The sequence below is a fragment of the Neophocaena asiaeorientalis genome, unplaced genomic scaffold (assembly GCF_003031525.2).
Source record: "Neophocaena asiaeorientalis asiaeorientalis breed wild unplaced genomic scaffold, Neophocaena_asiaeorientalis_V1.1 scaffold2132, whole genome shotgun sequence".
Classification (NCBI taxonomy): Eukaryota; Metazoa; Chordata; class Mammalia; order Artiodactyla; family Phocoenidae; genus Neophocaena; species Neophocaena asiaeorientalis.
In genome coordinates, this window is record NW_020173843.1 from 13,055 (window position 1) to 26,215 (window position 13,161).

Genomic DNA, 13,161 nt, shown 5'->3' on the forward strand with positions numbered 1-13,161 from the left:
CCCCGCGCCCCGCCCCCTGCCCAGGAAACAGCCGCCTCTGTCCACCTACCTCCGCGCACTGAAAATCGTTTGCAGTGCCAGAGGGTAAAGAATAATCTCTTGCACATGCTCTGAAACAGCACTGCCCAATGGAGGTATAACGAGGGCCATGTATCGTTTAAAATGCTCTGTTAGCCACGTAACAGAGTAAGAAGAGACAGGTGAAACTGGGTATCATGATAAATTTTATTCGACCCAATACAGCCGAAACGTAAAACCAATATGAAAATATTAATGAGATCGTTTATAGTCTTTGTTTTTGTGTTAAGTCTTCAAAACCCAGAGGCCATTTTATACTCAGCAGCACATCTTAATCTAGACACTACATTTTGATTTAAAATATTTGATCTATATTTAGAGTTCAGATAATTTACGGTCGAAAAAGCAGATTCACGTATCCACGTTGTTCCAAACATACTTAAAAATGTTCCAGTAGGTAAAATGAACATTTGCCTTAAAGAGTATATTTAAATAAATTAAATGTATGTAACATTTAAAATGCAGTTCCTCGGTCTCACTAGCCACGTCTCAAGGGCTATAGCACACAGGCTGGTGGCCGCCCTACTGGACAGCGCAGCTTTAAAACCTCCGGAGCCTGACGCTTCAATCCCACGTGAGGCCTCAGCCTAGTACAACAGCAAAGCTGAGTCACCCCAATACACACACGCGCGCGCGCGCGCGCGCACGCGCGCACACACACACACACACACACACACACACACACACACACACACACACGGTCCATCCCACACATCCAAGGACCTTGCTTTCCTACAGTCCATCCAAGACATCCAAGGACCTTGCTTTCCTCCAGCCCAAGCAAAACAACATTCACCAGGTGATGGACAGTGTTCTTGGGGTCCGTCGTCTCCCCTCCCCACGCCCTCCGTGTCCCCGGAAGGACCCTGGTGAACGGGGCCCCTCTCATGCACCTGCTGCTGCTGCTGGGCCATCAGCCGCCTCCTCCGGTCCAAAGCCATCTGCCGGCGACGGGCCTCCCAGTGGTACGCACTGCCCATGATGGTGGCGGTGACAGAAGGCCCCAGGCAGGGGCTGGGGGCAGGCGGAGCCCAGGAGGCTGCCACTGCCCCCACCACTTCCGTCTCCTCCCACCTCAACCCCCTGGCCTGTGACCAGAACCACCTCACAATGCGGCCGCTACCGGGGCAACTGGGCAGCCCCTCCCCGCCTGCCTTGGGAAGGAGGGGGGTGTTCTTCTCAAGCCTCCTAGAGAGCATCTATCTGTAAAGTACCTTTCTCTCCAGGGCCCTGGGCAGGTAGAAGACACCTTTCCACCTAAGCCTTGAGTTTCAGTGGGCCCCGGGGGACGATCCCCCGAGTGGTCTGGCTTTCCTCTCCGGTTTCTTTCTCCCACCCTCCCCAGGATTCCAGCCTCCTCATCTGGCCCTCTGCCGACCCCTCCCTTCCCTCCTCCCTCAGTCCTCCGTCTCCCCCGCTGTGCTGACCCAAGAACAAACAGGGACTTCCCTGGCGGTCCGGTGGTCAGGACTCCGCGCTTCCACTGCAGGGGGCACAGGTTCCATCCCTGGTTGGGGAACTAAGAGCCCGCATGCCGCGTGGAGCGGCCACAGAAGACGAAAAAGGGAAAAGAAAATACGAGACCCGGCCAGCTCTCACTGAGGTCTGAGCTCTGTGAAGGCAAAGTGGCTTATTAGAAAGTACCCTGGTTCCGGGGATTTGATACGCTGGGCTCAAGCCTACCCTCCCTCTCTTCCTCTGACCCTGGACTCGGCTTACCTCTCTGGGCCTCAGTTTCCTTGCCCGGAAAACCAGAAGGGTAGCACTTGTTACCTTCCTCACGGGGTTCACACGGGACCACGTGGGTCAATGGATGAGAGGTATGTGAAGTGAAATATAAAATTGCTCAGCTACGGGTTGGCATTACTTATTGTCCTACCCGATTTGCATCCGGTTGGGGAGGAAGAATTCGTCCTCTAGCCTTCTAGGTTCTGTGGGCTGGTCTAATGGCCAGATTGACATCGGACAGACTAACAGGAGAAAAACAGGTATAATTACGTATGTTCAGGGGTCCCATAAGGATACGGAGACCCAAGGGCAGCTGAGGCTTGTATGCCCTCCTGAGCTAAGGAATGCGATAAGGGCCTGGGGCTTCAAAGCGGAGAAGGGTGAGTCACCGGGACAAAAAGAAGGGCAGGGCAGACCAGACGTTTGGTAATGGGATGTTTGCCCTGCTGTGCAGATGGGTCTCTCAGATAAACGTTGTCTTTGATAATAACTCTCTCTGAGCCAGGCCCCCTATCTAAATTCTTTTAGGCAGTTGAGGGGGAGGTAGAAAGCCCTTCCTGTGTCCTTGGGGCCTCCACGGCCTTCAACCCAAATAGCCCCAGGCCAAAGTGGCACATTCTGGGGAGAGTCATTTTGAACTCCTTGGGTCTCCAGGAGGCGGAGCGGCCAGGGGAGGGTGTCATTTCGTGAAGCCCAGGGGAAGGCTTCTGGGGGCAGGGACCGGGTGGACTGTTGGTCTTTCCCCAAAGCTATAAATTTTTCTAGAAACAGCAGAGGCTGAGTCCACCTGGAAGCAAGAGGAGGGTATAGGTGAAGAAGGGGCTTCGGCCCGGCCTCAGCCTCAAGCACTGTTGATGGTGGAGGGAGGGTGCAGGGTGCAGCCCTTGAACCTGAAAACGGGTTCAAACAGAGAGTTTGAACCTCAAACAGAGGGTCTGTCTGTCAGTTCAGGCTGCCAGTCTAGTGGAGTCATCTAGCGCTCTGGAGTCAAACGGACTCGGGTTCGATCCTGCCTGTGTCACCGACTACCTGGGGGAACCTGGGCAGGTCACTCAGCGTCTCTGAGCCTCTCCTCTGAAGGTTGTTGGAAGACACTATAGGATGCTTGGGAAGTGCCCGCCGTCACAGTGGGCATCTGGCTATGGCCAGCTGCTGGGGGTGCCCCAGCTCTGCTGAGGGGCCAGTGGGACCTGAGCCTTGCTGGAAAACTTTCTCCCTTTTTCAAAGAGGTGCTATACTCCCTTCTCCTCGTCCTAGCACCCGGGGATGTCATTTGCAACGACAGATACACAAGGGTTTCCAGATACAAAAAATGAAAGGGAGGCTTGTCGCTGGACATTTATTTTCACAGCACATTTGTCTTCCTTTAGACGAATTCTGCGAATATTTAGGTGGAAAGTACCTATTTTAAGAGAAAGAGAAAGAGAAAGAGAAAGAGAAAGGCACTTGACTGTCTCAGTCATTAAATGGGCAAAAGAGGCAGTGGGTTCCTGTTGGTATCTCTTCCTCCCTCGATTTCCCTCTTCCTGTCCTCCTACCTTAGGCAGAACAGGGCTCAGATGTGGAGACGCTCAGGGTAGGGGAGGTGGGCTGGGCTGAATCTGGGGAACTGTTTCCAACCCTCTGAGCCAGTCCTCCTGCGAGAGGAGGGATTTTTCAGGGCAAATCTGCCAAGGCTGCGCCCTCCCAATTCTCACCTCCCTTTCCGAGCCCCTCTCGTGCCTTCCCCCTGTGCACGCTGCCTCTCCCAACCCCACCTCTGACCTCAGAACTCCTTCCAGCTCTCGATTCTACTCCGTAGCCCACTCCACCCCCTGTCGATTTGGATTTTAACTCATATCAGCCCTCAGGGAACTTCCCGTGCCGTTAACTGATTGTAGCCACTTGCACATTGCATTTTTAATAGAGCTTGTTATTATACGAGACCCAGAATCCTTTGCTGTGGAGAGAACAGGGTATAGTCAGAAGCGTGGGCCAGGTAAATCTTATGAAATACCGGCTGCGTTATTTAACAGGCGTGCGAATGAGATCTAGCGGCTCTCCCAGCTCTGGTCGGTTTCCTCCCCCGCAGGGTAGGGGTAATGATACCTCCACCCTAGAGGTGGTGTGATGCTGGAAGGAAAGAATCCACGTCACACATCGGGTTCAATAAACAGAGGCTTTTATTGTTATAGTAGTTCACGACTTTAAGATGCCATCTTTTGTGAGAGGTACCATTCTTCTACCTAGCCCTAAGAAAGACAGGACGAGGGAAACAAAGAAACACGTGCTGCGATGTTAAACGGCGAGAGTGCTTTCTCCCGGCGTCGAATGTAAGACGCATGCTGGTTCCTGAGATGTAAAGATGTGAAAACGATGGGCATCTTGGAATGGACAAAATCAGGCATCACTGTGGAGTGTGACGCCTTCTGTTGGGGGCTGTTGAAAGACCAAAAAGAAGATGTGGGGATTTGCTGGCCTCCGTGATGGCAGGCAAGTTGCGAAAAGCCCAGTTCTTGGTTGAGTCTAACTAGTTTGATGGATCCAGTCTAGCTGGGCAGGAAACTTGCTCTCCAGCACACAGACAGACTCTTATGCTGTAGCGCCAGGACCCCGAGCACATTCGGGGTGGGGGCAGGGGGGTGAGGAGCAGCCGGTCTGCTGGTCCACGGCGCACCCCTGATCACGTGGCTGGGAAAAAACCATCTCCCTTTCCGACTGCAAAGTCAGACAGACCGATCCAGTTCTGTTGCTAGTCAGAAAAGTGAAAGCTTTTGTTCTGTGACTGGGAAAAGGGAGAGGGCGGGAGAAAGGAGAATTGAGGGCGAGAGGGTGGGGTCGGAGAGAAGGGAGAGGAGGTCAGAGAAAACAAAATGGTATCTCCCTCCCCGTCTCTTCATCTAGGGCAAGCTGACAAGTGATGAAAAGAAACCTGAGGGAGCCGTCCAAGGGGTCAGGGTAAAACTTGAGGGGAAGGCAGTGCTGCTGCAGGGCCAGGAAAAACAGATACAGTGAGGCCTGGACTTGAAGAGGCTGTCCTCCCCAGCTGGCAGGGCACCCAGCAGGCCTCTGATGCCCAGGGATGGAACACTCAGAAGCGCTTGGAGTTGGCAGCCTCGGCACGGGCAGACCTTATCTGAGCGTGCAAGGCTTCCTCGGCAGCAAAGAGCAGTGGGTGTGGTTGAGTGGCAGCCAGAGGAGGGGAATGGAAGAACGCGGCAGATGCCCCTTGCTGACCACAGGGACAAGGTCATGTTCACCACCTGTGTGATCCCAGGACCCACACAGTGACAGGCACAGAGTTAGGTGTGATACCAGAGAATCAGTTGAATCAAGACTCTTAAAAACAGGATATCAGAAGATTTTCTTAAAAAAAAAGAGAAGTCATATATGTGTGTGTGTGTGTGTGTGTGTGTGTGTGTGTATACACTCACTTTTTTTTTTTTGCGGTATGCGGGCCTCTCACTGATGTGGCCTCTCCCGTTGCAGAGCACAGGCTCCAGACGCACAGGCTCAGCGGCCACGGCTCACGGGCCCAGCTGCTCTGCGGCACGTGGGATCTTCCCGGACCGGGGCATGAACCCGTGTCCCCTGCATCGGCAGGCGGACTCTCAACCACTGCGCCACCTGGGAAGCCCCCACTCACTTTTTAATATGATAAAGTCGGCATCTGAAACTGATGAGAAGATGGACTGTTTCATATATGATTGATATTGGGACAACTGGGTAGCCATCCAGACAAAATAAAGTCAGATCTATACCTGAGCTCAAATACTAGGACAGATGTGAAGTAGGTCAGAGATGGAAACGCAAAAAGATCAACCGTTCAAAAGACGGTGGGCAGGGGATAGGAACGTGCAGTTCACAGAAAATAATAATGGATCTCAAGCGCATGAAAAGCTGTACGACCTTGCTCATAGTAAGAGATAACATTGGCTATTATGCAAAAGTTTGATAACATGGTGGTTGGGCAAGGCTGTGGGAAACAGGCACTGGTTGAGAAGGCTATCTGTGCTCTTCCAGTCTCTGTCTCTGGCTTATCATTTCCAACTCCCTGGCAGCAGTGATAACTGGGTCCATAGTGAGATTGTAGGACGCTTGGACAAAGGCTCACCAGCCAGCCACGTCCTGGTGTTGCCTGAACTTTTATAGGCACTCTTGTCCGTACACATGGATGTGAGCTGGCTGAGGGGCACTGACTCACGTTAACCGAACTCACAAGAAGCTGGTGCGTGAATTAGAATGCTAAGTCGTTAACTGACAAAGGGAGACACTGCTTTGCAATGACAGGACGTGCATGTCTGCAATCCAAGGGACCTCATTCTAAAGGTCAAAATACCTAGGAAGCTAAACCGGTGAGCACAAGATGACCTGATGAACACGGAAGCAAGCAGAAATGTAGTGGAACACAGTGAGGGTCGTAATAATTACCGCGAGCCGGGAGGCCTGCTAATCTCTTTCTGTACGGACAGATCGCATCATGTAATATTTACACATTCATGTGTTCAACCAAAGTCATGTGTTCATGTGTCTAGTATATGTCAGGCCCTATTCTAAACACTGAGGAGATAAATGTGGACCGAACGGACAAAGTTCCCTGCTCTGGAGCGTACATGCTATTAGGCTAGAAGGCAATACACAAATAAATGTGTAAGAAAGATGTCAGGTGACACGTGCTACGGAGTAAAATAGAACCAGGTGAATGAGGGAAGATTAAGCACAGGACTATATGTTAATATTCTCATTTTTCTAGATGAAGAGGGTAAGCTACAGAGAAGTGAGTTGCCTGCGATATTTTCCCTTATGTTTGGTACTTACAGGAATACCATAGTCCAGGCGTGTCTCGTAATTCTTAAGATCATGTCTAATAATTTCTCATTTCCTTACCTCCAATTTACAGATAACGTGGCTACATCGAAGACAGACGGTTAAGCGGGGAGGCCAAGTCACGCACCAGGTCACGTGATTATTAACAGGTGGAGCGGGATTAGAGACTAGGTGTTCCGCGTCTCTGCTCTTAACCGCTGCACCGGACGGCTCGTTCCTGTCTCTCTTCAGACAGACCTGTGCGTCAGGCTCGGCAACACTTACTCTCACAGTGGGCGGGACACACAAGAACCACTTCTCTTTCTTTTGGTGCCCTTTTCTAGGTCCCGTGCTCTTCATAGATGGATCCGACCTCTTCCGCTCACTAGCTGTGTAGTCTTGGGCAAAGTTGCTCACCCTCTCTGTGTCAACCGCTCCGTCCGTAGGTAAACTTTGAAAGTCTGATATCAGGAAAGCACTTAGCGCAAAGCCCGGCCCAAGCAATAAATGTTTCCTATTGTGTTGTTACAGGCAACACAGCTGCTCGGTTGTTTCAGTGTCACAGCCATGACGCCTTCACTGGAACCTCGTTGGACACTAGGGCCCACATTCTAGACTACCAAGCCAAGGTCGCCTCACGAGCTCCCTTTACACCCCCTCAACCCCACACGGTAGGCACTAAGGTTTCCACTTCTCAGCTGGGGAATTAAGGCTCTGGAGGTGAAGGAGTTTGCCCTAGTGGCCTGCAGCCGGGGCAGGGCGGGGGTCCTGACAACCAGGGCAGCAGTGCTCGCAGGGCGCGATCTCGGGTGCCCAGTTCTCACTCACCGCAGCCCCTGCCAGGCGACACCGGCCAGGCACTCCTGGACTCCCAGCCTTCGACTGGCTCTTCGGCCTGGACAGAGCCAGCCCGTGGGACCCTGTCGTCTTCACAGTGAAGACCAGATGACGTTTTTCGTACTCGGACCAGTCTGCTGCGAATCAACTGCGCAGACGCCCTCCTCCATTCTCCCACCCCCAATTCCCCTGAATTCTGTCTACGCGAGAGCTGGCGCCAACGAAGAGGTCCGCCCCAGCCCAGCCTCCGCTCATGCGCGCAGAGGCGGTGCCGAGGACTGGGCGGGTCAACCCGCGCGGCTACACCTACCCGCGCGGAAAGGGCGGGGCATGCAAATTTAAAATGGCGCTCCAGCCCGAGGACGCCGAAGCTACCGCAGGTACCGAATTCCTCTTCTACGATGTAGAGAATAAAAAACCTTCACGAGAGTGTGGTGTGGTGCCACCCACAGTACTGTCACCGAAGCAAAGGAAGTGAGACCTCGAGTGAGCAGTGACAGGGGTCACACTGAGTCCAATGTGGATGCGAGGAGGACGGGGACAGCGATGGCAGGTCGTTGGGTATCGCTTCTCGGCCTTTTGGCTAAGATCAAGTGTAGTATCTGTTCTTATCAGTTTAATATCTGATACGTTCTCTGCCCGAGAACATCGTGTTAAACGGATTTTTGGAGTCTAGGAGTCGGGGTGGGAGCTTGCTCCGCCCGCTCCACGCATCTACCTGGTATTGCAGTGTTTCCGGGACTGGTGCACCCCTCCCGGGGAAATAATGGGAGTTTGAAAAGTAAGCGGCATGGTTTTTCTTTCTCTTGTATGCCCGGTTGGAGGTTCTTCTTTACGTTTGGAAGGGGGAACACGGGTCTTCCGTGGAATTTCTTTGTGTCTGCTGTTCATCTCGCGGACCTAAACGGCTAGCTAGCTTCTGGGTGATTGCGAAGCGTGACGAGTGGGAGGGAAGAGAAGAGTGCTTTCTCCGGGACCTTGTCCCCAACTTTCTACGGGGCGGCGTGGAAAGACTTGAGAGTCCGTTTTCTGCTTTGGAAGAAGAGCCCCCCGCGCGGAAGTTGCGGGACCTACGTAGGTCTGGTGTGAGTCTTGTGCGGTTTGAATGAAAGTCCACCACGCGCGAGGAAGAATGAAGAGTGGTCTCCGTCCGGGTTTCAATACCTACCTCCTAGTGTTCCCCTGAGAATTAAGTAAGATGGAGCGTGTCAAGTACTCAGCCGAGGGACTGGCGTACAGTCAGTGCTCGGTGGCTCGTAGCGGTTAGTTTGGCCTGGGAAGCTAGTTTAATCTGCCGCAGGAAACGTACAAAGTAATACATCATCTCTGACCACCAAAACTCCCATTGTTTTACAGTGTGTGTGACTTAAGAAATCAGTGCTTCTGAATCTAAGGTGCACGGGGGGACCTTACAAAGAATGCAGGTTCTGGTTCAGTAGGGGTCACGGACTGAGTTGTGCCCCCAAAGTTCGTATCTGTAAGCTCTATTGGGAGGGGAGGCCTCTGGGGCCGGTGAGGTTAGGAAGAGGTGATGGGGGGTGGGGTCCTCTTGTTGGGATTAGCTCCCCAAGGCGAGGAGGCACGGGAGAGCGTATTCTTTTCCTCTCTCTAACACGTGAGGAGAGGGAGGGGAGTCCGCCACGTGCAAGCCAAGCCAAGAATATCCCCAGAACCCTGCCAGGCTGGCACCCTGATCGGGGACTTCCAGTCTCCAGAACTGTGACAAAATACATTTAAGTTCTTTAAGCCACCGGCCTGTGACATTTTATTTTGGCAGCCCTGGCAGCCCTCTCAAACTAAGACCGGAGGTGTGACTTGGTGCCTGCGTCCCGCATTTCTCACCGGCTCCGGGGCGATGCGGATGTTGCTGTTCACAGACTCGCACTTTGAGCAGCAAGGGCCTAGGACAGATTACTAGAAAGTGACCCTAAACGCTGTGTGTTTTCCCTGACGATGAGTACTTTCAGTGTTCTCCTGTACACCTACAACAGCGATCTGTTATGGTAACTCCGAACCCCTAACAGCTCTGGCCTGTCAGAGGCACTCAGCAAGTCATTGCCAGAGAGGAGAATGGATGAGCCAAGGGTTGTGCCTGACAGTTGGCTGCCGGGCCTCGGGGGAAGACCTCTGGCCTTGGAAGACCTTTGGAAGCCCCGGGGGTGAGTCAGGCAGCCTCTCTCCCCTCTGAGGTTTGGGGGTGATAACACTTCCTCAGGGTCCTGTAAAGGTAAAATGGGATGGTGACCAGGAATGTGCCATAAGCAGTGCCTGGCTCACACACAGAGGCACTAACAAACTCGTCGGTGAGTAGATCTGAGCCCCACGAAAGGTTTCTTGGCCTCTGGACTGGAACTCCTTGATGCAACGCTCATGTTGGCCTCCTGACCTGGAAGCTGGCCAGACTGTCCCGGTCAGGGCAGCCAGCGGGCCCGGGCGGGAGGATAAGAATGGGGGGTGGGGGTGGCGGGGCCGTGTTTGATTCCTGGTCGGGGTTACCGGGAGCTGCGGCGCGGCCACAAAAATAGAACAAAAAACAAAAACAGATATCTGAAATACCACTTCAACACGTAATTAATACGGAGATATTTGACAGTTTTTAATACTAAGCCTTTGCAATCCCGTGTGTATTTCACACTTAACAGCACATATGGATTAGGAGGAACCACCTTCCTAGCGCTCCCTAGCTGCGAGTGGCTGGTGGCTGTGACAGCGCAGGTCAACAGAATGGGGATGAGAGTGGAGGGAAACGAGTGAGGCGCTTGCCTTGGCCAAAAAAATTTCAGGGAGCACCAAAAACCCAGTAATCACAATAAATCTCTCGATTATCTTAGAATCCAGGTAAGATGCATTGTATCAAAATATTACTTCTCTTGATCGCTGAAGAGCGTTTCGGGGCGGCACTCCCTTAAGTGTTTCGCCCGCCCGCCCCGAAGACTAGTTTCTCACTGGCCTCGCCTAGTCCTGGCCCCGGATAATACTACTAATACCCACCCCGTGGAGTTACGGGGAGAATCAAATGAGTTAATACACACGGAGCGCTCGGCAGAGGGGCGGGCACTGGGAAGGGCTCAGGCAGCACCCGCCATCAGGCTTTCCCTGCGGCAGAGTGAAACGACCCCATTGGGTTTCAGTCCTGCATCAGTGATACCTTCTAGCTCTTCTGAGATCCAGTGAAAGAAATAGAAACTCCCCAACTAAAGTGAAGCTCTGTTAGGAAGGGGGATGGAAAAGGTTTACGCTGCCTGGGCAGCCTGCGGCCTTTGCCACAGAGAAGGGTTGCCGCTGCGAAACTTTATCCCCACTTTGCCAGAGGCCTTTAATTTATTTACGGGCCTTGATGCCCAGAGCGTCCCTGGCAGTCACTCTCCTCTCTGGTGTCCTGCCACCCCAGGCCAGATCTTCCCCTCTTCACCCCTGGATCGGGCCAGGACCCTCCTAAGTGCTTCTCCGATTCAGTCTGTCTTGCACACCTTTTGTTCACTCAACAAACGTTTACTGTGCACCTCCTACAGGCCGGGCACTGGGCTAGTGCTGGGATACAGAGGTTAAGTGCTTGCTGATGAGGGTCGCCGCCCTCAAGGGTCTCAGATTTCAGTGGCGGAGATACAGGACTGCCCCCAACGAGTGGTGAATGGTGGACTCGAAGTCTGGGGTGGGATGAAATACAAAGGAGAGCCGCAATCATCCTGGGGTGGGGTGCGGTGCGGAAGAGCCCATGAGGAAGGCTTGCTGGGGCAGCTGAAGCCGAAGCGGAGCCCAGAGGCTCTGCGTAAGAATTAGACAGGTGAGGAGGAGGTGGAGGGAAAGGAGGTTTCAGGCAGAGGAAGCTTTCTGTAGGAAGCCCGGGATCTGGGTTCATTGGTAGAATCTAGCACCGACCGACGCAGGCGCTTGAGTTGGAGAGAATCCCTCCAGCTGCTCAGCCCGGCCCTCTGCATCCACACACCTCCTCCCTTCCCCACTGTGGGCCATCCGCCTTCCGCCTGGCAGGGAGATTACCCCACCGGCCCTGGGAAGCCCCCACTCTAGACCTTCCGCTCCCCGGACTCAGAATGAGCGCCCCATCCGACCCTACGAAGCGGAGGCCTATTTAACACATTGCAGTCTGGACGTTTCCAGCGAAAGTGTCTTGCGACCTCGTCTTCAGGAAAACTCTCAGCCAACGGCTCCTCCCACAGGCCCCTCTAGCCGCCCACCCCGAATCCCCTACGGTTCGGTCTTTTGTCTCCGCTTGCGTTGATGCCAAAGAGGAGCTCCCCCGCAGCAGCCCAGAGGATAAGGTCAGCCCGCCGGAGCCACGCCCCCTTGGGGCGGGCGGGGGCGGGGCATGCAAATTTTAAATGGCGCTCCAGCCCGAGAACGACGAAGCTACAACAGATCCAGAATTCCTCTTCTACAATGTAGGGAATAAAAACTCTGCACGAGAGTGTGGTGTGGTGCCACTCACAGTGCTGTCACCGAAGCAAAGGAAGTGAGACCTCGAGTGAGCAGTGACAGGGGTCACACTGAGTCCAATGTGGATGAGAGGAGGACGGTGACAGGGATGGCAGGCCGCTGGGTATCGCTTCTCGGCCTTTTGGCTAAGATCAAGTGTAGTATCTGTTCTTATCAGTTTAATAGCAGAGAAGGACCGAGCGCGAGGGCAGCTCCCGCTGAGAGCCACGAGGATCCACCCGGAATGGAGGTTTAAATGATGGGCTTTCCGGGCTTCTCTGGTGGCTCAGTGGTTAACAATCCGCCTGCCAGTGCAGGGGACACGGGTTCGAGCCCTGGTCCAGGAAGATCCCACAGGCCGCGGAGCAACTAAGCCCGTGTGCCACAACTACTGAGCCTGCGTGCTGCAGCTACTGCAGCCCGCACGCCTAGAGCCCGCAACAAGAGAAGCCACCGCAATGAGAAGCCCGCGCACCGCAACGAACAGTAACCCCCGCTCGCCGCAACGAGAGCAAGGCCCCGAGCAGCAACGACGATCCAACGTCAGCCAAAAATAAATAAATTTATATTAAAAAAAAAAAAAAAAAAAGCGATGGGCTTTTTTCACTTAGGTGTGTGTGTTGTACTGTATACAGCTGACTGACTGACAAGGAGAGGTCAGTGCCACTGAAGGTGTTTTATTACTTACAGTTCCCAAGAGAAGAGGGCACGCCACACCCTGCAGCGAGCCACATAGGGACTCGGCCTGGCCTGCTCGGTTGGGAGGCAGGAGAGGAGAGTATATGGCCTTTATCGTCCTGGGGAGGGGAGGGGAGGGTGGGAAGAATGGGCAGAGGCATCAAGGTAGGCCAGTTTGAGCAAGGTTCGGATTGGACCATTAGAATAGCATTCGGTGAGCTTTGGGCTACAGGGCTGTTCTCTAGTTGTGAGGTACCGGGCCCTGGGGTGAGAGAGGGCAGGGGAAATACTAGCTGGAGTGTGAGAGTAACTAGAGGAGGCAGTTGCAGATACGGGTGTTGGAAGATTGCTTTGCACGTGAACAGCAGGCCCCCAAGGCAAGTGGGTTGCACTTCTAGGAATTAGTTAGTCCTGCGAGGGGCAGTCTCTTCCAGGCCAGCAGGCCCTCAAGATGTCAAAGCATCGTAAATTATAGAAAAATTTAAAACATGATTAATCCAGTGGATGATCATTTTATTTGAACTTTCCAGTCTCGGGATTACCTAGGGGTAGAGGGTGGAAAGGCAAAGAGGGCGCTAGGAGAAGCATTCGACATACACCTCTCCTACCAAGGCATCCCCC

At 53.4% G+C, this 13,161-nt stretch overlaps 1 protein-coding gene, 1 non-coding gene and 1 pseudogene across 2 annotated transcripts in view; 2 read left to right on the forward strand and 1 right to left on the reverse strand.

The window, feature by feature from the left end:
• The window catches only part of CCDC200 (coiled-coil domain containing 200), a 3,052-nt gene extending 1,994 nt beyond the window's left edge, over window positions 1-1,058 (reverse strand). The window contains exon 1 of the mRNA XM_024751884.1: window positions 972-1,058. Within this exon, the coding sequence (XP_024607652.1) occupies window positions 972-1,058 (87 nt within the window). The remainder of the gene's footprint in view (window positions 1-971) is intronic.
• A 6,933-nt stretch (window positions 1,059-7,991) lies between these two features.
• Window positions 7,992-8,183, forward strand: LOC112404068 (U2 spliceosomal RNA). Its single transcript, XR_003004039.1, has one exon. It is a non-coding gene; the product is annotated as a U2 spliceosomal RNA (small nuclear RNA).
• A 3,805-nt stretch (window positions 8,184-11,988) lies between these two features.
• Window positions 11,989-12,079, forward strand: LOC112404069 (uncharacterized; annotated as a pseudogene).
• Window positions 12,080-13,161: the final 1,082 nt, after the last annotated feature.